Source organism: Pinus tabuliformis, chromosome 8 (genome assembly GCF_031772625.1).
Source record: "Pinus tabuliformis cultivar Carrire ecotype Pingquan chromosome 8, CPIR1, whole genome shotgun sequence".
In the NCBI taxonomy this organism is placed as follows: domain Eukaryota; kingdom Viridiplantae; phylum Streptophyta; class Pinopsida; order Pinales; family Pinaceae; genus Pinus; species Pinus tabuliformis.
The window spans coordinates 701158629-701186314 of record NC_142294.1 but is presented as its reverse complement, the minus strand read 5'-3'; the positions used below and the strand labels follow the sequence as shown (position 1 = coordinate 701186314).

General features: G+C 40.2%; 1 protein-coding gene across 1 annotated transcript in view; it reads left to right on the top strand.

The window, feature by feature from the left end:
- The window catches only part of LOC149237548 (uncharacterized), a 98190-nt gene that overhangs the window by 44276 nt on the left and 26228 nt on the right, over nt 1-27686 (top strand). Inside the window, exons 2-4 of the mRNA XM_089372687.1 lie at nt 18360-18458; nt 18617-18679; nt 24337-24477. Of these exons, the coding sequence (XP_089228813.1) occupies nt 18365-18458; nt 18617-18679; nt 24337-24477 (298 nt within the window). The 5' untranslated portion in view covers nt 18360-18364. The remainder of the gene's footprint in view (nt 1-18359; nt 18459-18616; nt 18680-24336; nt 24478-27686) is intronic.

The window sequence follows — 27686 nt, the reverse complement described above, 5'->3', positions numbered from 1 at the left end:
ACTTATAGGGAGCTCGAGCATGTCAAGGAGAAACTTATTGAGGTCCCTTTGATTAAGGCACAAATCGAGGAACCCTTTCTCGCTATCATTTTCAACACTCCCTCTTAGCGAAGAAGGGATTCTGTACAAATCCCGACTTATCTTTGAAATGAGCAAAATTGCTTCTTGCCAATGCCTTGGTCAAAATATTTGTTGTCTGCGCCCTTGTTAGAATGTACGGTAGCTTCACTATCCCTTTCTCCACACAATCTCTGAGATGATGATACCTGATCTCGATATGCTTTGAGCGATCATGAAACACTGGGTTCGCAGAGAGCTTGATGCAACTACGGTTATCAAAGTGTATCACGGTAGGCGGTTTCATCATTTGTTTGAAAAGTCCCACAAGTAACTTCCTCATCCAAATAGCCTCGTATGCTGCCAAACAAGCAACCATGTACTCGACCTTTGTTGAACTAAGTGCAATTGATCTTTGTTTCTTGCTGTACCAAGAAACAACTGCTAACCCAATGCTGAAGATGCCACCTAAAGTACTCTTCCTATCTGTGGAGCACCCTGCCCAATCTGCATCTGTGAAGCCCTCAAGCCTCACTCCATCAACTTGTCTGTACCATAATCCATAATTTGTTGTGCCTCTGAGATATCTCAACACATGCTTCACAACAACCTAGTGAACTCTGGTTGGTTCCACAGATCAGTTGGTTGATTGCAAAACAAATATTAGGTCGTGTGTTGACCAAGTACATCAACGACCCAATGAGCTGCTTGTATATAGTAGCGTGGCCATGGGCTTGCAATCCTGCATATGAAATCTTTAGAGAATCTTTGTAGTGTACTTCCCTTGTCCCATGAAGATCTCACCATAACCCTACCAAATCTCCAAGCCAAGGAAATATTGGATAAGCCCCATAGCCTTCATCTCAAACTGCCTTACAAGGTCCTCCTTCCAATCGTAGATCATGCTGTCTGCTCCAGGGAATATAAGGTCATCAACATAGAGCACTAGAATGAGCAGAATCCCTCCAACCATGATGTAACATCTGCCTCACTCTTAGTGAAGCCCAATCCTCGAAGGTAGTTGTCAATGTGAGTGTACCACGCTCTTAGAGCTTGCTTGAGCCTATGAAGAGCTCTCTTCAGCTTGCACACCTGTGTCTTTGCTGAACTGCTCAAACCCCTTTGGTTGCTCCATATAAATCTCCTCCTCAACCACTCCATTGAGGAATGTAGTCTTCACGTCCATCTAGTGGATCCTTTGCCCCATCTGTGTTGCAAGTGCTAGAATAGTCCCGATGGATGAATTTGTGCCACTAGGGCAAAGGTCTCATCATAGTTTATGCTCTCAATCTGTGAGAATCCCTTGGCCACAAACCTAGCCTTATACTTCTCCACACTCCCATCTGTGCCATGCTTCACCTTGTACACCCATATCGATCCAGATTCTAACTACTGATTTGCCCTTAGGTTGTGGCACAATTTCCCATACATTGTTTTTCATGATGGAGGAATATTCGTCCACCATGGCATCCTGCCAAATCCGTTGGGAAGTTGCCTCGTTGTAAGAAGAGGGCTCACTATCCACCAACTCTATCATCACTACCATATAACCTGTGTACCTTTGTGGTTGTCTGCTCTGCCTGAACATGGTGCTAGGAGCTTCAACTTGCTCGCGGGCCTTCTGAATGAATCTCTCGGCCCATTTGGCCTTCTTGACTGTGGTGGAAGTATCTGGCTGAGTAGCTACTTGATCTTGGTCTAGTCTCTCCTCCTCATCGTGCTGTAGATCTTGCTCTGCGACCCTCTTGTCACCTGTCTGAGGCTCCCTCTGTGGTCCTGGCTGTGGTTCCTGCTTGGGAGTGAGTAACTCCTCAGGTATTGCAATCTGCTCACGCTCTAAGGAACCTCTCAGATGTCTATCCTCTTGGAATCTCACATCCTACTTGAGAACTGTCTTCTTGAGTCTTGGAAGATATACCCTATATCCCTGAGCTATCTCACTATATCCCACGAAAATACCCTTTTCTGTTGTGGGCTCCAACTTCTTCATGTTATCTTTTGGACACATGGCAGTAAACTTTTATGCCAAAGATTCAGAAGTGTGGAACATCAACTCTCCTCTAATGCCTTCCTTCACACACAACTCCTTGAAGGCATTGGTTAAGACCTCATCTTTTTTTTTCATAAAGAATATCTAGGTTTTACGAGAATAATCATCAATGAAAGTAACATAATACCCGTGTCTCATGAGTGATGTAGAAGAGAAGAGCCCGCACACATTTGAATGTACCCACTCCAAAATCCCTTTGGCTTTCTTATCTTGACACTGGAAGGAAGACTTGGCATACTTGCCAAGCGTGCACCCTTTGCACACTCCACTCTTGTCAAAACTGCATGCTGGTAATCCTATGGCAATTTGCTGAAGAGTTTTCAGTGCCCCATGATGCAAGTGTCCCATCTGCTTGTGCCAAAGCTCTCCAACATCCTTACTCTGCTCACATCTTGCCTTGTTGGTCAAGGTTGCGCAAGTCTCTACCTGCAACCTGTAAAGGTTCCTCATCCTCAAAGCTATCTGGTTCTTACATCCAAAAGCTATGTGCTAGCTGTAAGCCTTACTCTTGCTGAAGATGACATCATATTCCTTGTCCTCAAGGGTTGTTACTGAAACCAGGTCCTTCTTCAGTCTTGGAACATAAAGAACATCTCTAAGATGGAGAGAGCTTAATTCCAACTTCCTTGGTTGCATACTTGCTATTATCTCCAAGCTCAATATGAACTTGCATATCCTTCTCCTCCAGCTGGCCGAAATACTCCTTATTCTTGGTTGTATGGAAAGAGGCATTTGAATCGATATACCATGCATTGCTGCTTATTGAGCTTGCCATGCAGGCTATCAATGAGAAATCTTTCTCAAACTGAGAAGCAAACCCATCTACCTCATTTGATGCAGCCACATGCTCCTTATTTCAGCCCTTCTTCATCCAATTTGGACATTTAGTAGCGTAGTGCCCAAACTCATGTTAATGGAAGCACTTGAACTTACCTAGATCCTTCTTCTTTTTGTCACTCTTCTAACTGGTCTCGCCCTTCCCTTTGCCTTTCTTGCTCTTGGCTTTACCTGCAAGAGCAAGATTCTCCTCTTCCTTCTCAACTTTCGAACCCTTGCCACTGCTGCTATTAGAGGCCTCGTCTAGACTGAGCCTTAGCTCCTTTTGAGTGAAATTATTCCGTAGGTGTTCCCAATCTGGCAGTTTATCTCGTCCAGTAATCCCTTGAACGAAAGTGGCCCACTCCTTGGTAAACCCGTTTATAACAACTTACACCAGTTCTCTATCATCTGGTTTCTCCCCTACAACTGCTAGCTCACCACGAAAGTTCTGAACTTTGGTGAGATAGGAAGTTGCGTGAGACCCTTCTACACTTGGTTGTCCTCAACATTTCCTTGAGAATCATTTTAAGATTCTCAGATGGATCTTGGTATAGCTTCAAACGACATCCCACATTTCCTTTGTGGTATCCTGACCAGAAACATGCGGAAATATATGATCCCGAACTCCATATAGGATCTTCCTCTTGGCTTTGGCCTATCAATGAGAAATCTTTCTCAAGCTGAGAAGCAAACCCATCTACTTCATTTGATGCAACCACATGCTCCTTATTTGAGCCCTTCTTCTTCCAATTTGGACATTTAGTAGCGTAGTGCCCAAACTCACGTCAATGGAAGCACTTGATCTTACTTGGATCCTTCTTCTTTTTGTCACTCTTCTAACTGGTCTCGCCCTTCCCTTTGCCTTTCTTGCTCTTGGCTTTACCTGCAAGAGCAAGATTCTCCTCTTCCTTCTCAACTTTCGACCCCTTGCCACTGTTGCTATTAGAGGCCTCGACTAGACTTGGCCTTAACTCCTTTTGAGTGAAATTACTCCATAGGTGTTCCCAATCTGGCAGTTTATCTCGTCCAGTAATCCCTTGAACGAAAGTGGCCCACTCCTTGGTAAACCTGTTTATAACAACTTGCACCAGTTCTCTGTCATCTGGTTTCTCCCCTACAATTGCTAGCTCATCAAGAAAGTTTTGAACTTTGGTGAGATAGGGAGTTACATTCTCACCCTTCTACGTCTTGGTTGTCCTCAACATTTCCTTGAGAATCATTTTACGATTCTCAGATGGATCCTGGTATAGCTTCACAATGACATCCCACATTTCCTTTGCGGTATCCTGACTAGAAACATGCAGAACTATATGATCCCGGACTCCATCTAGGATCATCCTCATGGCTTTGGCCATCTCCTTCTGGAATTGCTGTAACTGGTTTGGATTTGAAGGTTCTGCAACACCTTTCTCTGCATAATCCTTCAGTCCAAATTTGTCCAACAAGAATGACATCCGGACATTCCAAACACCAAAGTTTGAGGCACCATCAAGTCTATCCTGATCTCTCAAACTTGCTGTGGCCATCTCTCAAATTTGAAATCTTTGTGCTGGTCGATTCTATTCATTGCTCTAATACCATGTAGAAAATCCATGAAATTCTGCAACTGCTAATATGAACAATTTGAAGCTAATTTGTTTTTATATTGACAAAATTTCTTTACTTATTTTGCAATGGAATAGGGACAAAAATAAATACACAATCACACAATTCAACAACACAATTTTTCTAGGGAACCCAATTGGGAAAACCCTCTGCTTGCGTGAGAATATTATTGATAGAAAAATTGAGCAATAGGTCTCGTACAATACAACATTGCTCCAATAAAAACCAATCTGATTTCTCCCTGCTTGACTAGGCTTGAAACAGCTGCAAAGCCCTAATATCCTTTCCTTCTCTTTCGTGCAATCCTGAAGGCCTATTTCCTAGTGCAAATCCTCCTAAATCCTAACGCCTAGGCTGCTCATATAAAATAGGAATTTCCTCCTATTGTTAGCACAGTCCCCAAGGAAAATTGCTCTCTACCAACTCGCATACAAGCACCTTCTTGCACACGCTCTCTCACAAGCTCACACACAAATTCGTGCTCAAGAATGAATAGAATTGTGCTTTCGTTCCTCCTTATAAGTAATTCAAATGGCTAAATCTGGCAAATTATATTTTAGGAATTAATTTTGAGATTGATGAGTTAACTGAGTTGAACTAACTCAGACAACTCGTCTCATCTCAATTCTAGAACTTGAGATTCAGTCACTTGTCCTTTTCCTAAATTAACTCGCGCTAGAAGATGATAAACGCGGCGGTCCACTTTTGCACATTAGTTAACTGCTTCATAACTCGTTCTAACTTTTAGGAAAAAATCCTAAATTATAGGAATTCATCCTAACTTATAAAGGACTCGAGCATGCTAAGGAGAAACTGGTTGAGGTCCCTTAGATTAAGGCACAAATCAAGGAACCCTTTCTCGCTATCATTTTCAACAAAATATAGTGGAAGTATCGGGTCACATCTCTTGTAAATATGATATCAGACTCTCAACGCTATATCTTTGTGTTTGACTCCTATGAAGGGAAAAAAACCATCCAGGAAAAGCCTAAATGTGATCTTCAATTGTTATGGTTCCATCTTCGTTAAACCAAGGGATTCTATCCTGGAGATCTTAAGCATTCCATTTAATTTATCCCCTAAATTAAGGGGTCTGTCAGTTGCTAAGGAAGGAACATGTGGGGCTGTTGGTGGGTTGGGAGGTACAAGAGTTGTAGGTGGTGTTAGTTACGTGGAACTGTAAATGGTTTGACCTGGAGTAGCCTGAATAATATTCAGATTTCCATTAATGGGTGTGTTAGGGTCCTATAATTTATAGGGATCAATTGATGATTATTTGTTGATTTTCATATGACATGTTGTAAATAATATTTTACCCTGCAAATTATTTCCAAGAAAAAATAAAAGAAAAAATAGAAAAAGAAAAGAAAAAGAAAAACGGGCTACAAAAAGAAAAAGGATATATATATATATATATATATATATATATATATATATGAAAAAAATAAAAAATAAAAAATATAGAAAAAATGAAAATACCCCAATAAGTGAGCAAATCTAAATGCCATTGCATTTCAAAAAATAAAAAATATATGCATGAAAATATTTTCAGAAAGTTTAAAAGTGTGCAACTAGTTAAAATGCCACATTGCTTTAGAATTAGAGGTTTAATCACACCATTTAAGCGTGATTAGACTTGGTTAATAAAGTAAGTTTAGATAAGTTAATTGTTTAACCGCACAGTGTAATCGTGGTTAAATTAGGTTTAAATAGGGTTAAAATAGTTAAATAAAGCTAAATATTCAAGTGCACAGTCTAAACGTGCTTAGATTAGTGTTAATTAAATTAATTAGTATAGTTAAATAAAGCTAAATATTCAAGTGCACAGTCTAAACGTGCTTAGATTAGTGTTAATTAAATTAATTAGTCAAATCACATTATTAAAAAGCGCTTAGGCTTGGTTAATAAAGTCATCGCATTATATAAATCGCGATTTGTAATAGTTAATCGAGTTTATATTTGATGCGACATATTTGTCGCTTGTAATAAAAGATGCGCTCAAATGAATGGTTGAGATCTCACCCGCCTAGATCAATGGTAGGTGATGAGTTCGGACGCCCCTGCCCCTCCGATGGTTAACCAAAGGGGGAGGGTCTGAAAAGTTGTTTCACCTTACACCACCTTTGCTACGTGTCCCCTCCAGGTTCATTTCGGAACCCCCCCCCCCCCCCGCCTAATACCATTTACTGCCCCCCTCCCCCAAAATCCACTCTCCCTCTCTTGCCTACTGTTGTGACCGTTGACCCCCGCGCTCCCGCTCCACTCCCTTTCCGCCAAGTAGCGCCTCTTGTCCCCACCTCACTCCTATGCGACGCTGCCACATGGCACCCCCCTATTCGCTCCTCTCCCATCACGGCCACATCCTTTCCCCCTACTTGTGATAACGGACCCACTCCGTTAACGACCTAATCGCAACGGTAAAGCCATTTTTGCCTATAAAATCAACCAAAACCCGTTCTGTCTCTCTCCTTTTTCTTTTTCGATACATTAGTAATCAGAGCTTTTCTTTCCAGTACACAGTCAGCAGATATACCTGTTCCAATGCCCAGTCTGCAGACAGAGCCTGTCACAGTGCCCAGTCACTGAACCAACACGCAACTGTGACTCGTCAGCAAGCTAATTGCCTCTTCGCCTTAGATACAAGTTTTCAACCAACCTTTCTCGGTAATTCAAATAATCCTGTTCAATTTTATATCATCATCACTCCTAAAAGCAAATCTAAGGTTACAGAGGAGAACCCCCTTCTACCCCCTGTCATCGACTTAGACAACCAACCTCTGGTAGACCAAGAATATAAGATCATCGAAACTAGTTGTGAGTTCGACCTTTATGAACTCTACAACTGGTTAAAACAGAAATTCATAGACCTCAGCGATGAATTGGGTCTGTGGGAATCCTCCCTGCCCCAATTCATTTTCCCTCAGACCTACCATTTCCCAGAGTTCATCTCATGGTGCCAATTTCGATATATTCCTAGTTAGAGGGCAATTGTGGCCCAAAATAATGACATCCTTTTCACAATTACCTCTGAATCCATCTCCCAATGCTCCAAGTACAAAACTTTGCCTCTCTGAAACCTTTTTCAGTAGATTCCCTCATGGAATTCTACGAGAACCTCAGCTTACCACATAGAGCTAAGATCTTTACAACTTTTCTCCTCGAGGATGCCCAATTACCCAAAACCGCCCCCAATTCATCCTCTATGTTTCCAGAGATGACCAAACAGATTATTTCCATTGTTTCATGCTCACTTGGCTACCAATCCGATCAATGGGTTGATGAGGCCATCATTGTTTTTTTTCAGTCTTTACCACAGGTGAAAAGCCCTCCATCTTCAACTACCGTCAGTTTCTAGCAGAGGCAATTCATGAGCAGGTTTTGAAATTTTCTACTGAGGGAACCTTCAAGAATGCTTCAGTCTTAGTTTATTTATTTCTATATCATCAAGCAGACAGGTTTCAATTTCTGATCTGAAAATGGGGTACTTAGGCTTCTTGTCTAACTTACAAGAACCTCTTCCACTCCCAAAGCTTAAATATTCCCAAGTCTTATTGATTAACCAATGTGGAAATAAATATGTGTTTGAAATAAGGTGTATGCTTATGTTTATTGTTGACTGTTTATGTGTTTTTAAGTCTATTTGCTTGAACTGATATAACAACAACTAAAGTAGCAGATAAAATAAAACACACATAAGACAACAATTTAATTAGGAGTTCACCCAAAACTCTTGGACTACATCTCCATGAGCTCTATTAAACTCAACTAGGCTCTCTAGGATTATGGCAAAGTCCTTTTACAAGCTCTTGGCTCAACTCCACTATTTTAGACAAAAGCAATGGGTTTAGATACCAATTTATCCCTGGCTCTTGAAGTTCTCGGCTCTTCTGGCCCTCGACTCTTGCTCTGGCCCTCGGCTCTTGCTCTGGCTCTTGGCTCTGGCTATCTTGAGCTCTCTCTCTCGGCCTCTGCGTGCCTCTGTGATCCGCTTGACCTCCAAGCGATCCTCGACAACCTTCTAGCGACCTTTTTGTAGCTTTGCTGCCTGTCAATCGCACTCTCAGGCTTTCTCGCCCCTTCAGCTCTCTGCGCTGCCTGCTTATGCCTCTCAATCGTGCTCTCAGACTCAGCAACCCCTTTGTCTCTGTCATTGAACAACTTTTAAGCCTATCAGCGCTTGTCTGTTCGTTTCAGCTCTCGGGCTCTCTGGCTCCCAGTCGCTGTCCCTTCATCTTCCTTCTGGAGCATTTAACAATCATTGCTAACGTCCCAAGGTATGGTGGCCACCTGTTTTGTAACGGAAGGAACCATCGGCGCTTGAAATCCCCAGAAACAGTCGTTCCCTGTTTACATAGAGAAACACTGTAAAACACGGGAAAATCCGCCAAAACGCAGTCTATCGGACTTCAAATTATATCGCATCCACCCTAATATCGCATCGGGTCTGCCTTTGGCCGCTATCGCGCTCTCCACCGTCGATCTACGGGATCTCTGATCCAACGGTCACCATGCATTTTTGGGCGGCTTAGGAGTACGGGGGTTACCTGCCCGAAAAGGCGGTTTCCTTGTTCCTTCGCCAAGCCACGCATCGTTCATTGTGTGGGATCAGGCGAAGTCAACCCAAAACCATTTACTGCTCGAGGCCTGCCCGAAATCCACCTTTACGGAACTCAAATTATACAGATCGCGACTAAATTCCCCTTTGGGTCCGGTTTTATCGCTTTCGAGCGTTTTCCTTTGTATTTTGGAAAATACATTAAAACATTGAAAATACCATGGAATGGCTTTATGGCGGACTTCAAACCATATACATTTGCATTTATAAACCCTTTCGAGTCCGGATTCATCGCTTATCGCATCGCATATGTGTTTTGGGTAAAATCCCAAAAACAAAGGGCATCTTCTTTCTGTGATAACTCCTGCATCCTAAGTCCATTTTTGCCCATTCAAGTTGTAGTAGATTCAGAATGAAACGATCTCTGCAATGGGGCTATGTTTAGGAATTTCCTTGGATTTTCATTTTCCTCTGTGAGGAACACTTAGACTTAGGAGTCTATCTAAAATCCATTTTGGATCACGTCTTCCCACTAAAAGAACTTTTGTTCTCCAAAAGACTGATATACTGATCTAAACAGTAAATGAGAGTAACAACACCCTCTTCTTCCAGCCTACATACACTTGCCTTGCATAGTGCCTTTGAACCAAGGCCTTTGACCAATTTCCTTCCTGGATACGCTGGTCCTCCTCGGAAGAGCTGTCTTCCTTCTTGCCTTCCTGCAGAACTTCTGCTGAAATGGTCATAGAAGGTGGTTTGAACTTCTCTACCTTGATCATTGATCCAAGGTGGCTCAAACAAATATGAAGTATACCTGCTCGACAAAATTCTCATTTGTACCTGTTTGAAAAGCTGTCAACAACAATTGTTAACAACAACAGAAATATAGACAACAACTCGATGGCCTAAACTCCCGCTTCAACAAAAGAAACAGATTTCACAGCTTGTGAACACTTCCATGTCTTACATCTGCATACAAATGATGGACTAGATAACAAGCCCACAAAACATGCCTTTAAAACAAATGACCCTTCAAGTGAAGCATGTAGAAAAAGACCATTAGGACTCTTTTCAAAAGATGAAACACTTCATCACTATCTCCATCATGGAGACCAAGTCAACTTTTCCCAAGTCAATATTGCATGCATGTTTACAACAAAGCAATCAACCCTTTAAGTTAAGTACTCATACATGTTCAAATACAAGGAAAACATCAAAATCCTTGTGTTCATGCACACCATGCTTATGCATGCATTTCATCATTCAACTTTCACTTAAGCACACTGTACCCTCGACGCTGAAATGAAATATAATGTTGCAGAAACAAAGTGAGTCTCCTACTCAACTTTTCCATTCACCTTCTTGGTGAGAACTTGCAACTTGCATCTCATTAGCAAAGAAATGCAAATAGATGCATCAATAGACATGCAACCTTAATTGGAAAAGAACTCTAACCATTTCTTACCAATCCAGTTCAAAGGTACTACCTTTGTTTGCACATCAGCATTAACATGTGAATCATTCTGAAGCACATCATCCATGGAAACTTCATTTCCATTTCTGCCATCTTCTCTTTCCACTTTCTTAAGCTTTTGTGGAAGCATTGTTGGATTCAGAGTCCAACACCTTTCAGCAAGATGCCCTTGCTTATGGCAGTAAGTGCAACACATGTGCATCCTCTTGACAGCATGATTTGCCTTGTCCAATGGACCTTTGGATTTTTGCTTCTTTTCCTTCAAAAGTTTCCTATATGTGGCCATTCTCTTCCAACATCTAGAAACATGATGGTTATCCAAACCACAAAAGGAACATGCAATTCTTTTCCCATGCTTATGTGGAAATTTATCATGCTTTGCAAAATCAAAAGGAAGGTGATTAGAACCAGATTTATACCTTTCTCTTTCACCTTTATTGCCTTCATGGGGAGGTGAAGCAAATGAAGAAGTGACTCCCTTTGGAACACCATCAATCTCTTCAGGGCTGTTAGAGTTTCCACAACTCTCTGGTTCAAGTGTGTGCTTCTGAACACCTGCATCCTGCAAATGATGTTTCAAGCTATTGCATTCCTCCTGAATACAACCTTCACACTCTTGAAGACCTGCAATGCAACTCCTTCTTGGAGCTGTTTTAATGGTCTTCATGGCAGCTTTGGAACTCTCTCCAGAAGACTGTCCATAGCCAAGACCCAAGTACTTAGGCCTTTCCTCAACCATTATTGGTTCAACAATGCCTTGTGCATGCTTTCCTAAGCCCTTTCCTTCATAGCCCATTTTGGACATTAGCTTGGAACCTATGCCTCTAGTATGTTTTTCAAAAGAACCAATATAAGCATTCTTAGAAGAATTTGACGACAAATGGAATGTTTTACCTCTTCTTCAAGCTGATACTTGACCAAGGCTTCTTTGGCAACAAAGAGCTGTGATTCCAACTCATGCATCCTTTTCAGGTTCATATTTGCAATATGAAGTTGCCTCTCCATTTCCTGCAATTTGTCAGAAAGCAACTGCTTCTCTTCCTCCACGGAATTCAACTGCTCTCTAAGTATGCTGTTCTTCCTTCCATCCTCATACATTTCTCTCACCATATCCATCATGATGAACAAGTCTTGCTTCATGTCTTCATAAAAAAATCTTGTGATGAAGGAGGAATTTGAGGATTCACTTGTAGAAGTTGTCATTATACCAATGAACAAAAGAAATTCAAACAAGATTAATAAAGTGCTTTAATAAGCAACCTTTTGCAACAAACCTCTTGTGCTTCAAGGATTGCCTTGAGGTCCCTTGGGATAAGAAGAATGCCTTCAACGCTTCTTCCTTCTTGTCCTTCCTGGACTGAGCTATCAATAGATTTCCCTTCACCTCTACAAACTTAGAAAATAGTCAGTCTGCAACAAGCATACAGTCAATCAGACAATCAGTCCTTGACTGGCCAAACACCTTACAAACAAGCAATCTTTGCCCTGTTAATCAAGCATTATGATATAACCTTCTTTGAAGGTGGGGTTAATCAATCAAAAGCTCTGATACCACCTGATCTGAAAATGGGGCACTTAAGCTTCTTGTCTAACTTACAAGAACCTCTCCCACTCCCAAAGCTTAAATATTTCCAAGTCTTATTGATTAACCAATGCGGAATTAAATATGTGCTTGAAATAAGGTGTATGCTTATGTTTATTGTTGACTGTTTATGTGTTTTTAAGTCTATTTGCTTGAACTGATATAACAACAACTAAAGTAGCAGATAAGATAAAACAACACACATAAGATAGCAATTTAATTAGGAGTTCACCCAAAAATCTTGGGCTACGTCTCCATGAGCTCTAGTCAAATCAACTAGGTTTTCTGGGATTATTTCCCCTCCAAAAATTAGATGAGCAAGAGAATGCTCAATCAGTAATTCATTGTACTTCCTTGGTAAGGAAGAATTCCAATGAATTCACCTTTAGTGAATATGTTGATCAATTTTTATATATAGTATCCTGCTTATTAAACAGTAATGTGGAGCCAAGGATAGGACCTGAAATCAAAAGGTTTCTTCATCTTAGTGAGTAGACCAAAACAGTTGACTGGTACTTGTACCAAAACTACACAAAGATTAGGCTCTATGGGTGAGAATTGCCACCTTACAGGTTTCCAAAGTTTGTCCCAATGAGGATTTTCTCATTAGAATACATTAGACAGATGATTAACATGGACGAGCTGCATTTTGTGGCAGCAAAGAAGAAATCACAGTTTAAGATTAAGACACAGGTGGGCCCTTTCATCTGCAACACCAGAGCAACAACTAAAGAAGCAGACATCCTCCTAAAGCAAATGAACTTCAAACTCAGTTTCACCTAGTCATATGACCCCTTGGGAGTGATTTCAAAGCTAAGAGTAGAACAAAAGACTACTCCATACATTCACACTCCCAGGCCAAAGATTGAAAAATACATGAACCAGGATCAATGGCTGGAAAACACCTTGCAAGAGGTAGAAGAACAGATATTATCAACAACTACAACATAGACTCCTACACCACAGGAGAAGCAGGACAAGAGGCCAAGGGAAGATGCTTCCCCTACAGTCACAGAAATTCCAGAGAAAGAATTTCAGATCTACAAGAAGAGGCAAAGGACCAATCCAATAGAGCAAGCTTTTCAAGAAGAAAATACACAGTCCACTATTATTTTGACAGACCCTCATGCTTCAAGGAGGGATGAAGATATTTTTATAGGGTCTCCATCCTCTTCGGCCTCCCAAGAGCCATTGGACACCTCTCAGTCAGGGGAATTGGTTCATGACCAAGTTGAACCAAACATATTTGCTAAGTACAAAGAGATCAAGAAGAAAAATGAATTGCTAAAAGCTACAACATATACATAGTTTTGGAAGCAGACAACCTCTTCACAGCATAGGCTACTCTCTGCCTTTGACACAAAGAAAGGGAAAATGTAGATAACCTTCCTACAGGTTGAGGTCCCTTTCCCAAAGACTCATGAAGATTATAAAAAATCAATTTTTTCCTTCAATATTGATCAAATTCATCCAATTGATCAAATAGACCTGCACAAGCAAACAGGGGAGATGTTGTACTCCACTTTGACAACTTCAGCAATGATAACTTCTAGGCTGCAAGCTTCAGTCAATAACATCCAGTCCCAGCTTAAATTAGAGAAAATCTTCTCTGGCTAAAGACACAAAAATCAAATCTTTAGAGGATCTAGTAATTAAATTGGGATATGATCCCAACAATGTTAAAGCTACATAGGAGATTATCAGAAGGAAAAATGCTGATATTGCAGCACTCAAGAAGCAGCTCAAGCTTCCCTCCACAGAAGACCCACAGACTAAGGAAGTTGGAGAATTAGAGAAGGAAAAGGAAGACATGTTCAGAATCATTATTGAACAAAGTGGACAGATCAAAGCAATGGAGGTTGAGATGGAGAAATTGTTAAAGGAAAGAGAACAATCCACACAGTTGGCAGCCATTCCACTGACAACAGTTCCAATTTCATCTACATTAGCAGCAGGGGCATCCACTTCAGCAACCATCATTGTGGAGGCACAATCCACAGATTCTTCAGAAGAACTAATCAAAGCAATGGATGATCTGTCAATCAGGGGACAGGGAATTGAGAAGCTGAAAACTCAGCTGAATAACCTTCAAGAGCATAAGCTGGAGATGGACAATGTATACCTAGCAGAGCTGCAAAAAACACATTGACTAACACAAAAGATTGAACAATTGCAAAATGAATTAGCAATGGTGCAAACATTGGCACAAGCAAAAGAGAGTATATTGATAGAAATTGTTAATTTTAGGTATGTTCTGTGCTTAGAGCAATTTATTTCAATTTTCACAGTTAGCTCAATATCTTTTCCAGATTAGCAATCACATCAGCATTAAAGTAAATTTCAGATAGAACATAAACATAGATCGCAGAAGACAAGCCAAGACAAGAGGACAGAAGATGTGGCGCTAGCCAAGGACAAACCCCAATGTGGGGAAAGTTGGAAACCCTTGATCAATTCTTCTTATATGTTCTTCAATAGTTCAGCAGAGAGAGAGAGAGAGAGATAGTACATTTACAAGAATAGATCATCTCTAAGAAGATGATACATGAGATAGCTGAACTCAGTTGACGACTGCTTCAACTGATTCTCCAAGGTGACTCCACCTATCATTGAACCGCATCTCGTCATACTGTTGCACCTCACCGTGCTGCACCATGCTGCACCCATCATCACAATGCTGGACCTCATGACCATTCTACAAATGTCATACTGCTGCACCTTATGCTGCTACTGCTGTCCCATTTTCCATTGCTGCACCATGCTAGCCACTTCTGTTCCATTTGCTTGCTCCACCAAGCATCATAACTGTCCCATTTGTATTGCTGTTGTCCCATCACAGCTTGCTATCCCAATTGTGCCATCATTGCATTATGCCATTGCTGCTAGCACTGCTGTACCATGCTGTCACACATGCTGTTCCAATGTTTAGCACCTATGATTGCTTGCTGTCCCATTGTTAGTCATGGCTGCTCCTATGATTGATTGCTGTCGCATTGACCTACAACAACCCAAAAATCATGCCCAAAACATTCCTTGAACATGGCTGCCTCCTCATGCTGTTGTTCTGGGCATATGGCAGCCCCTAACACTTCCATGCTGACATGTTTAGGAGTGACTAGGCCTGTGGCCTGCTACAGACCTTAGCTGCACACACATCAAGCACCTAAGATGCATTCTAAAGCTCAATGTTCTGAGGTTTGTTTGGTTGCAACAAACTAGGCCTGGTTAGGGCACACAACAGTCCTTAGCCAGCCTTCTTTTGTGCTCAAAAACACTCCCAAGAGATGTGGCTGTCTTTCTTTGAGGGGACGAGGGTGGCTGCTTCAATTCTGGGCTGCCCTAGCCCTTGTCTACCCTTCACTGCGACACCCTACAGCAAGGCTGTGTAGGTTGTGGCTGCCTTTCCATGGATCTGCACCCCTCCAAAGTGCCCTCAAAACAGTCCTATGGTTGCAGCTCTTCCAGCAAGGGAACTCAGCCCCTTCTCCAACACTTCGGACCCCTGAAATAGACCCAAAACAGTCCTTTTACACGCTGTCCCAGCCTCTTCTTGCTGCAGCTACCACAGGGAATTATCCTCTTTTAACAAGCTCTCTTCCTCCACAAATGGATGCGTAGAGCTGTCATAGGTTAGGGCTGCTAAGACCTCCATAGCTGTGTGGATCCTCCTTCTTAGGACTGCGTTAGGGCATCCTCCTTAGGACTGTGTTAGGGCTTGTAGAGACTGTGTCTAGGGCTGCCTCCTCCTAGATTTCTCTCACACTAAAACCCAAGAAAAGTGGAGAGAAATCAAGAGAGAAGTGTGGATGAAATGACTCTCAAGTCATCTCTTTTTATACTAAAACGTTGAGCACATGTGAGTGTTGTTTAGTTGCTGGCCGACCTTGACGAATTGTCTTATAACACAAATAAATTCATAACTCCATGAATACTTATCGGAATCGGATGATCTTTAGATCAATCCTACACCTCTCGATGAGAGGGATTCAAGAAAAATATCAGCTGCCATATATAAGATGACCCACATGGAGTTTGGCCCTAGTTGCTAATTTTAACAGAAATAAATGAGGCCATGACTGAAATATGGCCCTCAATTCAGAGCAAGAGGAGTTAGTATAGAGGTCTAAAGAGGTCATTGAAGAGGTAAAAGGAGATTTAGGGCAGAAGCTAGGGGAAACCACTGCTCTCACTGGAATTTTGAATTCGAAGATTAAAGAAGAATTAAAAGATTTTGAAATTGCAGATAGGACAGAGACAATTTTGGAGGTGAGGAGGGTCCTTAAAAAAAACAACCTTATGTTGCAATTGGAGAACAAGTGTCACAATATGGAGTCCAACATTTAGAAATTCCACAAGAAATTTAATGTGCTAAATCAGAAAGGACTGCCAGGTTTGATAGGAATTGGAGATAAGCTGATCAGTTTAGAAGATTATCACCAGAAATTATATACCATAGCAAGGGATAAGTCAAAGTTTTCTACCATCAAAGGAAGCATCACAGGAAAAGCCTTCATGGAAGCTTTGGATTTTGATCTGTTTATCAAACATGAGATAAAGCACTTGTTCATTATCAAACCTACTTTTCAAAAGTACACCGAGGTGGATGAAACCTACAGGAAGCTAGTCAAATTCTCCACTCCAAGTGAAGACCGATGGGACAAATTGTGTGAGTTACTTGGGTAAAACAGTTTTTACCTTCAACAGCAAGGCAACACTTCTTCAGGCTGAGTCATCACCAGCAATCCTCGAAGATAGTGCCAGAGCACTATAGTAGTTTTAGCTGCCTACTTTTTTGTACTATTTCTGTAATTAGTTTAGGATATTTTGTAAAAAATCTTGATATTTTCACTCAAGATATTTTTGATAATTTTTGTATAAGTACTTCACAAATCGAAGTACAAATGTTGGGACTTGTATCAAGAAAGCACATTTTGATGTAAAGTTGTTCACTGAGCTGAAAGTGATCATTTCATTAATACAGAAGATTGTTCCAAGATTCATGTGTCAGGCTAATTGGTGATGTCTTTCCTTTTGTAAACTTGTTATATCTCTGTTTTCATATGTTTTCTTATCTGAATTGTTTAAAAGAAGATGAAGGGCTGAACTTGTTTAATTACACTCTGTCCTGGCTTATAAACAATCTATATGTTTTCCAACTGAGATTAAATATAGAATTCATGTTAAAATGCTCTATGTTTAATTGAATGTGAATCTTTTCCTCCCTTTTCACTCCACAAAGCTTCAAAGATCCAATAGCCTGCCTACCTTGCCCTGTTTCAATCTTTTCTGATATTTCTGTTTTTGATCACCTTAAGACTTTGACTCCATTGCCCAATGGCCTTTCCTTGTAGTTTCAACCAAACATTTCAAAAAACCAAACTCTGAACCTAATATCTAGCCTAAAATTCCAAAATCAACAAATCTAAATCCAATAGAGAGATCCCTCTTTGAGTTTAGAAGGGCTAGCTTCTAAGCTTGAAAGTGGTTCTGTGGTTACCTCTGGGTTTCTTTTACAGCCTTAAGAAATTACAGAGTGATAACAGGGTGGAAAGGATTCAATAGACTGAAAAAGGAGGGCCATGATCGGTCGCCAAATCAGCCGCTATTTTAACTTTTCTGATGGGTCGAAGTGCAGGCCTTATGGTTACCTTTAGGTGTGTGCCTAGGCAGAGTAGATGCCATGTCAGTGTTGGACTGACTTTTGTATGACAGTCTTCAAATGTCGTCTCCTGGCTAGTTTGTGTGCAATTTAAAAGGATAATTGGGATTCTTAGAAATGTGCTTCTGATGGAGTCATCAGTTGAGTCTAGCATTCAGCACCCATGAATAGTTAAACAGGAACTAACTTCTGCAAACAGATTGTTGTATTCAATGCAAATTGGATACAATAGCAATTTGTTTTCTTAAAATTGTTTTGACATAGTGATATACCCATAGTTAATATTAATCTGCAATAATTGCCAACATGATGTGATGTTTTTTTCTTTTCTATGGTTTAATACATAAATATGCATGGTGTTATTTTCAGCAGTTCTATGTTTGATCCGAGTCTTTAATATTTAAGCAGTAGAACTTGTATATCCTTGTTCAAGGGTGAGACATGGCTGCAGTATTGTGCTTATGTTGGTTGTTTCAACATATTTGGAAGTTTTTATTTGGCATTACCAAGTCATAGAAAATTTAGCTTACCAAGTTGATTTATTGGTCTTGGAAACAGTTCAAATGGAAGCGAGAATGCTGTGGATTGCTCTTCTTGTATTTCTTATATCATGGAAAAATGCAGACGGCAGGAAGATTGTCATTTTCGAACATTCTGGTGAGTATAACCATTTTGTTAAGTGCCTTTATGGAAGATGGTGTAAAATACATGGTAATCTTTTGCTTCTTTTTCTGTTTTATGTTTCATTTCTACTTCCATTGTTTTTAGTTTTATCTTAGATTCTTTTCTGCATGAAAATGTTGGCATGTGTGCAGAAATTCCTGTTAGAGGGCATTTCTCTCTCCACTTCCCAAGATTTCCATCAAATTGTGGGAATGGTACGTTGGCAATTGTATTTCAAGGGATTGTTATTTAATCATCTTTATTCAATGTGATTGTTTTGTTTTCTGAGACATATATTTCAGTTTCTCCTCTTAAACAAGTTCAAGAAAGTCAAGACACAATGCTCTGCTAGAAAAAAGTCATTCCATATACCTTGAAATTGACCTCTTTTTCCAGCCTGGATTGAATGGAGTGAATTTGGTTTCATGTATTTTTCATTCAACATTGCAGGAATCACAAGGATTTGTTCAACCAATTAATTTTTGGTGCTTCATTCAATTAGAAAATACAATTCATTAGGTGCTACTTTAACAGGCACCGTGATCCTTCTGCTGAGCAGTATATATCAACGTTGTGATAATGATGATCGGGATTAAATCAGCAAGGGTCTGAAATCGGAAAAAATCAGGAAAATCAGGATAAAATCAGTAAAAAGTCGGAAAAAAATCGGCAAAATTAAAAAAATACAAAAAAATTCATTTGTTTCAATTTTTTTAGCATCTAAAGCATCCACAATATAAAATAAATGCATTGACACATAAATATGAAAAGAGAACTAATATGTAAGATGTGTAATATCATAATATGTCTAGTGCTACATCAGACATAACGGTGAATCATGTCCTGAATCCTAAGTCTTGCCTCAACCTCAAAATATCAACAAAAAATATAATAATGTATCTCATATCATGAGTCAACTGTCATATACAATGAAATAAACCAATTAACTAATGATTTCCTCTACCCCTCTTGTGAGAAAATGTAACAACTTTCCCTCAAGATGATGAAGGCCCTGGGGCTGGCATTGGACTCTGATGTCCTCTAGAAGTTGCAGAACTAGGAGCCATAAGAGGTAGACCACGTCCTCTACCAGTGGACATGGTAGGTGGTGTCATTTCCTCCTCTTGTTGCTCCTCCTCCTCCTCTGCAGCTACTACCCCCTCCACTACCTCCTCCTCTAACCAATCAGGGGTTGATTCCATGATAGGCCTCTCGACCTCAACCCTCCATGCAAAAGTGGTGTCAATCCCATCCAATGAGATGGCCTCCACATCAGGGGTCCTCTCAAATTGCCTCATCCACAATCTAAGATTGTACTAGACATAAACCATGTCATTAAGGCGCTGAGACTCCAACTTGTACAAGGGTTATAAATTATAAATTAATAATTATAAAAATAATAACTTATATTTTTTATTATTTAACGAATTCAAAAAATTAATTGGGAATTTTTTAACTTTTTGCACTTCTGGGTGTTTATTTTTTCAAACACGCTCCAGTTGTGCTCGCATCTGGAGGAGCTACATGTTTGGCTGAGCACTCGAATGGCAAGCTTTTGGAGATTGGGTACTCCGCAACCATAACTACTCCACTACACATCTACAACAAATAAGAGAAACATAAGAAAATATTGAAATTTGAAAGTTAAAGCAAAGTATGAACATTGAAGAGACATTGAAAGCTGAAAATTGAAACAAGTTAAAGCTTACCTGGCATTTTGGTTTTCCTATTATGGATAGACATGTCAAAGCTAAATTTGCCACCTGTCGTCTTGTATATCTCCATTTCTTTGGAGATTTATGCACGTTCTGCTGGAAATGACACCATCTTTTGAACGCAGGTGAAGAATCCATCCATAATCTCAACATCAAATATGAAACTGTAGGAATAAGAAAATGTGGGGTTCAAGTATACCTTTGCAGCATGAATGGGACGATGCAGTGTATTGTTCCATCGCTCATCAATCATTGCCCATATGAGTTGTTTCTCAAATCCCTCATCCCCCTTATCATCATAATAATTGATGAATGGATTCTTTGGCCCTATCCATGGCCTCATACAAGTAGCCCATTGCGGTCTTGTCTCCATTAACTAATCAAAGAACCTTTACCAAAGGTTCATTTATGCTACACACTTTCTGCACTCCCGCCCAAAAGCTTTCTTGGTATGAAACTAGCCTACATATCTCTCCTCCTTGTTTGCGGTTATATGACAAAGCACGCCACTCCTATGAAAGAAACATTCTCTTCACATCCCACATAGAATTCAAGAGAGATTGAAGAGATATGAAGCTAGTGGTAAACCGTGTAATGGCAGGGCACACCAACTCGTTGTTGGTGAATGTTCTCATTAAATGAAGCACAAGTGATTCAGTAATATCCTTGACAAAAGGAATTTTTCCTATATCCTCCAACATAAGTTAGTGCAGTATGCAACACAAGGTGTCCAAAATAAGTTAGAATGTCTCTCGAGTCTCCATAAGCATCTTGTCAGCAACAACATAATTTGCAGCATTGTTTGTTATGACTTGCACAACATGTTGTGGACCCACCCCCTGAATGGACACGTTCAACAAATCACATAATAACCATGCATCTGTGATATGTGCAAATGCATTAATAGATTTCATGGACATTGTCCCCTTTGAACATTTAACCAAGAAGTTAATAAGGGTTTTACCCTTTTGATCGGTCCAACCATTTGACATCACAGTGCATCTTCTCTATGCCCATGAGCCCCTAAACTTCTCCAATCTCTTAGTGCATTCAACCTTTTCATTATGAAGAATACACCCTCTAAAGTCAGCATAGGAAGGTGCATTGTACCCTAGGCCTACAATAACAATAACATCAATTGTGGGCGGGGAAAATGGATTGTTCCTGGAAATGTTGAATGGAACATCACTCCAAAAAAGACACTTGCCCAACAACTTGTCAGCTTCTTCCTTCTCCCTTTTTTTAAGAGCTGACGTGATAGATGGTTGTGCACCAGGTGTGGTTCTAGGAACAAAAAATGATGAGGCAGCTGTGGGGTTGACTATAGGAACTGATGTTGAAGAAGAACCATTACCACTCTCACGGTCACCTCCCAGTCCCAACACTCCACCCTCTTCCATTTGACTCTTCAGAGCTGCTTTGGTCATTTTTTTTGTCTGTATTTGTTCCAATGATTGAGGCTCTACGGATGATTTCTGAATTTGTATTTGTACAAAGCCCTACTTCATGTCCAGGAATTTGTGCAAGGTGGAATATCAATCGGTATACTCCCCCTATCATATGTTGCCCACATAACTTGCAAGTCAAATTTGATCTGTCAAACCCCTCGTCGGTTTCACCAAATTCCCACATAGGGTCCAATTTTCTTGGCATGTTTGTAATTTTGTTGAACTCTCGAATTTTAATGTAAGATTGTAGTTTGAACCTAGGGCACAAGAAGAATTTCAAGTTAAACAAATGAAATTAGCATACAACATTTTGGTTTTTTGACAAAAAAACCTCCCCTCAATGCAAATAATGGCAAAAAAACACACTCAAATCCAAGCAAATAAAACTAACAATCAAGATTTTGAATTTTTGACAAAATAAACCCTCTCCACTAAATGCAACAAAATGACAAAAAAACACACTCAAATCGAAGCAAAAATCATGGAAAATATATGGGTGATTGAAGCCCAAGGAAAAACTAGGAAAAAACAAAAAAATAGGGCCAAATTTGATGCCCATACCTGAAATCCACGCTATGTTGAAGAAACTTGGTCCAAATTTGATTTTTTTTTTTTTTTTTAGCTTGGGATGCTAAATTTCTTTGATTTTCTCCTCTCTTGCCCTTGTAGAGGAGTTCTCCTCCTCTTTAGCTCTCACTTTTCCCCTTTGATTGCAAAATGAGACAAAAAGAACCAAAAGAACCTTTTAAAAAGTCGTTTGCCGCGGTCATGATTTTTTCGAAAAAATCTCTATTAAATCGCGTTTTTTCAAAATGAAAAACTTGCCGATTGAATTGGGCGATTAAATCGTTTTTGCAAAAAAATCACGATTTAATCGCTATTTGTGCAACATTGGTATATATTTATTGTTTAAGCATATAAGGATCATGTTGAAGATTTTGAAATCTCTTAATCATTAAGTGGGGTTTGGCACATTTTCACTGTTATCAAAACATGCCTTGATGAAATATAAAATATGGAATATACTGCTTCAACAAGTTTATAGAAATACAAGTCTAGATTCTTTTTGTTGCTTTGACCGTCTCCCTCCATGTAGACGCCAAACAATTTGGATCTATACTATTTGTTCATTGGCATTTATATGTTAAAAACTATGTCAGAACAAGACAAACATTAAGATAAGGGAATTTCTAGGCATTGCAATGGTGAAGAAATATCGTAACGTTTGAGAATAACTTTCTTTCCTCTCACACTGCACGATAGAAATCTTTTATATCAAGTATTATGGACAGGGCTGTGGTCAATCCACTACAGACAATGGACCATTGGTGATCTCACCATATATCTCATACATGGAATGCTATATCATATGTGTTTTTTAAACAAGAAATTAGTCGTGAAGTATACCTGCTAAAATATTGTCGCTAATATAATGATCAATATCTTCCTATATAGAATTCTCTAATTGCAGATGCACATAAACATAAGATATGGTGAAGAGAATAGTAAATGACATATATCATTAATAATGCTGCAACAATACATCACAACATTAGCTCATTGTTAGCTACCTAAGTATATTGAATACAGGGACCACTCTCTCTCCTAGCTCACTTTACATTACGTCATTTATGATTTTATAGCATCCTAAGAGGTAAGGTGTTCTAACACATAATTAGCCTTTAACACTCGTTATTTCATCATCTTTAATGTAATGTTATATTACTACCATGTTACTGTTACATGATCTCTTTAAAGTTTAATACATAAGATATCAACATCAGAGCTCGTTGTTTGCTCCACTAATCCCCTCCTTCAAATAAGAAATCCACTATTGATATTAGTTCAGTGAGACCTTGGATTTTCTCTTGACCCAAACCAACCCCCCTCCCCAATTTGACAGATAATGGACTGCCATGAGACTTTTGAGGAACTCTAGTCCCAAAGCCGAAGGCAAGCACTACCAAACCTATAGACAAATCAGCTCTCGGTGGTCTTAGAGCCAAACTCTCTGAATGCAAAGTAATACTATTCAGGTTCTCTTGGTCTGAAGTCTGAACTCTATCCATCGTTTTTAGTGGGTTCTAATAGTGGTTTACTATATACATTGATTATTGAAAGCAGAATATTAAGCAAGTTTGTTCATAAAATTCTGATTTTCTTCAGTGGATAGGGCACATTTAGGATTCTGATTAAGTTCCATATTACTTGTCCAGCTTTTATTTGGTCATGTGTGATTTGCCTCCCTGGTAGGTAATAGTATCAGATCAACTGTTTGGTGCACTGAGAGAAGTGAGGTTCTCTTACAGCCTAGTTGGATGAGATATGTAACATGTGTATGTCCATTACACTAATAAAATAAAATGAAAAATGTCAAATGTTCAAAGAAAAGAAAGCAAGAAAGAAGGGATGAAATAATAATAATAAAACTAGCATAGATCAATCTTAACCCCAATCTTTTCAGAACCAAGAGATTTGCATTAAGTTTTCTTTTTTGATCTTTCTTGATGCTTAATAAAACCGGATTAAGATAGATGGATCTATTCTAGCTTGGTAATGTTCAGTATGCATACCTCAAGTTGGCCACATGCATTAGCCTGTTATTACTTTGTCTATACTGCTAACTCTGAAAGTAGTGATAGTAGAATTCTGCGCTTCATTTGTCTTGAGTTCTAGGCTTACAACTCTAATTTTTGATTGGTGTTATAGGGCCACTGTTGATAAGGCAGGAGGTTTTCAATCTGGGAAATGGCATCTTGATTAGGAAGGAAGCTCAACGAGTAGATCTTGGTGGAGACATGCCAGAATCAGTTCCGAGGCTTTCAAGAGTGAATCAGAAAATTACTGAAGGTATGTTGCAATTTGTTTGACTTGTTGATAGTAATATAGATGGTCAGAATGAAATTGTTAACGGATTATTTTTGTTGTTTCCAGAGTTTTGTTTGTGTTTTTCTCTTTTAGAAGTAGTTTTTTGCAATGTTGCGAACATTGGCATCAAGATAAAATTGGCGAGGGTCCGGAAAACCAAAAACTCATAAAAATCGGGAAAATATTGGTAAAAATCAGCAAACATCGTCTAGGCCAAAAAATCGTGATTTCAAGATAAAATCGGGATGTTATCAAGATGTTCGCAACACTGGTTTTTTATTGTGGGTAGTGGCAGCAAATTGCAAATAGTAACTGTCATGGTGGTTAATTCTTTTGGTGATTGCACATTTGCTTCTCTATGGTGGAAAGATCTGACAATAGGAAACTGTGCCTCTCTGTGGTGGGTTTGCAAGCTCATGATAGCTCCAACACAGCTCGGTCAACCTTGGTCAACTTGGCCCCCAACAGCAAGATAATGCAGCCCAAAATAGTCTGAAAATAACCAGTCAAATCAGGTCAACAAAATTCAACACAACTACTTGAATTAAGGTAGTCAACGCTGGTCAACGCAGGGGTCAAACTGCCTCGGTTTTTGTGCCGAGAACAGCGGCCTGCCCAAACAGAAGTCTCCCTCACAAAACCGCAGTCAAATAGGGTCAACGCTGGTCAAAGGCATGCTCCTGAAATTTCGGTCAAATCTGGTCAGGTAGCAGCTAGAAAATCAGATCTTCCTTCCCATGCGTGGAGAGAGAGAAGCCCAGAAATCTGTAACCAATCAAGATGAGAGAGAGAAAGATGAATGAAAGTGATGCCAAAATGAGGAGGAGGCACCTTGAGGCTTGTATTTATATGCTGCAACGTTGAAGGCTGGAGGAGGCTAATTTGATGGCTGGCCGACCTTGACAATTTGTCCATAAATCAAAATAAATTCATAACTTCATTTGTACATGTCAGAATGGGATGATCTTTAGATCAATCCTACATCTCTTGGAAAGAGGAATCCAAGAAAAATATCAGCTGCCTCATAAGAGCTGTCCAAAGTGATGTTTGGACCTAGTTGCCAAATTTAACACTCCCCTCAACTAGGGAGAACATCACCTGCCAAACTGTCTAACAATTTGTACCATCCCTGTCACTACTATGCTTTGCTGAACCATGAAGAAAGAAGAAATGATCGAGAATGTATCGTACAATTCTCCACTGACCCGAAGTCAGTCTCCAACAACAGAGAGTGTGTCATACCACTCTTAACTGACCCGTAGTCAGTTTCCATTGGTTGCAGATCAATATCAACGTCCTAGCATAGGGAGTACGGTAGAACACAATGCGTCCATTGGTAAGTACTTGGTCCCTATCCTCATTTCGCTACTCATTAGCCAGATGAGAGGTACTTCCCATGAGTCCTGGACTGCATGGGTAGGATGTGCTAGCAGGAGAAGGTGAACCATTCATCCTGCTCATATGCCATAGGGGAGGGTGAACCACTCAACCTATGCATATGCCACGATGGGGTATCACAGGGGAAGGTGAACCATTCACCCTGTACACAACACACCACTAGGGGAGGGTGAGTCACCCTATGGTTAGTCATTGCTCCAAAAGTACCCAAAGCCCCTCCGAGCTTCTAGAGCTCAACATCCATCTCATATGGGAGCCTCATAAGAGGGTCTCTCCACGACTCCAAGTCGTTCACGGAAGGTCAAGAGTTTGACGTTTCCCAAGGGCTTTGTAAGAATATCGGCGACCTGCTCATCGGTCCCAATATGATGGAGCCTTATTGCTCCCCGCTGTACCATATCCCGGATAAAGTGGTACCTAATATTAATATGCTTGGAGCGACCATGAAACACGAGATTCTCAGAAAAACGAATCCCACTCTAGTTGTCACAGAAGATCACGGTGGTATCCAACACATGTCCAAATAGCTCACTAAAGAGCTTCCTCAACCAGACAGCTTCACAGGAGACCAAACTAGCAACAATGTATTCAACCTCAACGATGCTTAAAACAACCAACTTCTGCTTCCTGCTCATCCATGATATTGAAGCAAAACCTAGAGAGAAGCAACATCTTGATGTGCTTTTGCGATCCAACACACTGCCAGCCCAGTCTGCATTAGAGTAACCATGGAGCCTCACATTCTCGACAGTGTGTCTCAGTCCATAAGTGATTGTGCCCCAGAGATGTCTCAAGAGATTCTTGGTGGCAATCCAATGTATATGATGAGGCTCGACCATAAATTGACTCAATGTGTTCACTACAAAACATATGTCCGGATGGGAGTTCACCAAGAACATCAGGGCCCCTATGAGTTGACAGTATTCAAAAGGATTTCCCAAATCGGGCCCAACAACACTTCGCATAACTTCTTGAAGTTAAGTTCCATCGGAGTAGTCATGGACTTGCAGTCCACCATCCCAAATCTATCAAGTAGCTTCACAACATATTTAACTTGAGAAAGGAAAATCTCCCTTGGCTTTTGCTAGACCTGCAACCCTAGGAATTAATGCATCAGTCCTAGGTCCTTCATATCAAATTCAGAAGCCAATTCTCTCTTACACTGATGAATAAGAGGGTCTACACCTGTCAAAAAGAGATCGTCCACATAGAGTACCAAGATGAGAGGTCTATCATTCTCAACCTTAAAATAAAGGTTTGGATCAGCTTCACTTCTCGTAAATCCCAACTTCATTAGATAGCTATCGATCCTCTCATACCAAGCCCGAGGTGCTTGCTTCAACCCATATAGGGCTTTCTTCAACCCATCTTGAACTTCGAACCCCTCAGGTTGTTCTACATAGACTTCCTCCTTAAGTGAAGCATGTAAGAAGACGGTCTTGACATCCATCTGATGAAGATTCCATCCTTGTGAGGCTGCAAGGGCTATAATCGATCGGATGGTGGTGTAGCGTGCAACACTGCAACTAATGCAAATATCTCATCATAATCTACACCTTCCTTTTGAGAGAAGACTCAAGCAACGAATCTGGTCTTGAACTTTTCAGCACTTCCATCAGCTCCATGCTTGATCTTGAAGAGCCATTTCGAAGTGACAACAGATTTGTCCTTGGGTCTAGGGACCACATCTCAGACATCATTCTTCATAATTGACTTACACTCTTCGTTCATTGCATCCTTCCAAAGGATAGAACGGTTCTTCCTTTCAACAACACCATTTTGCTCAGGAGTAT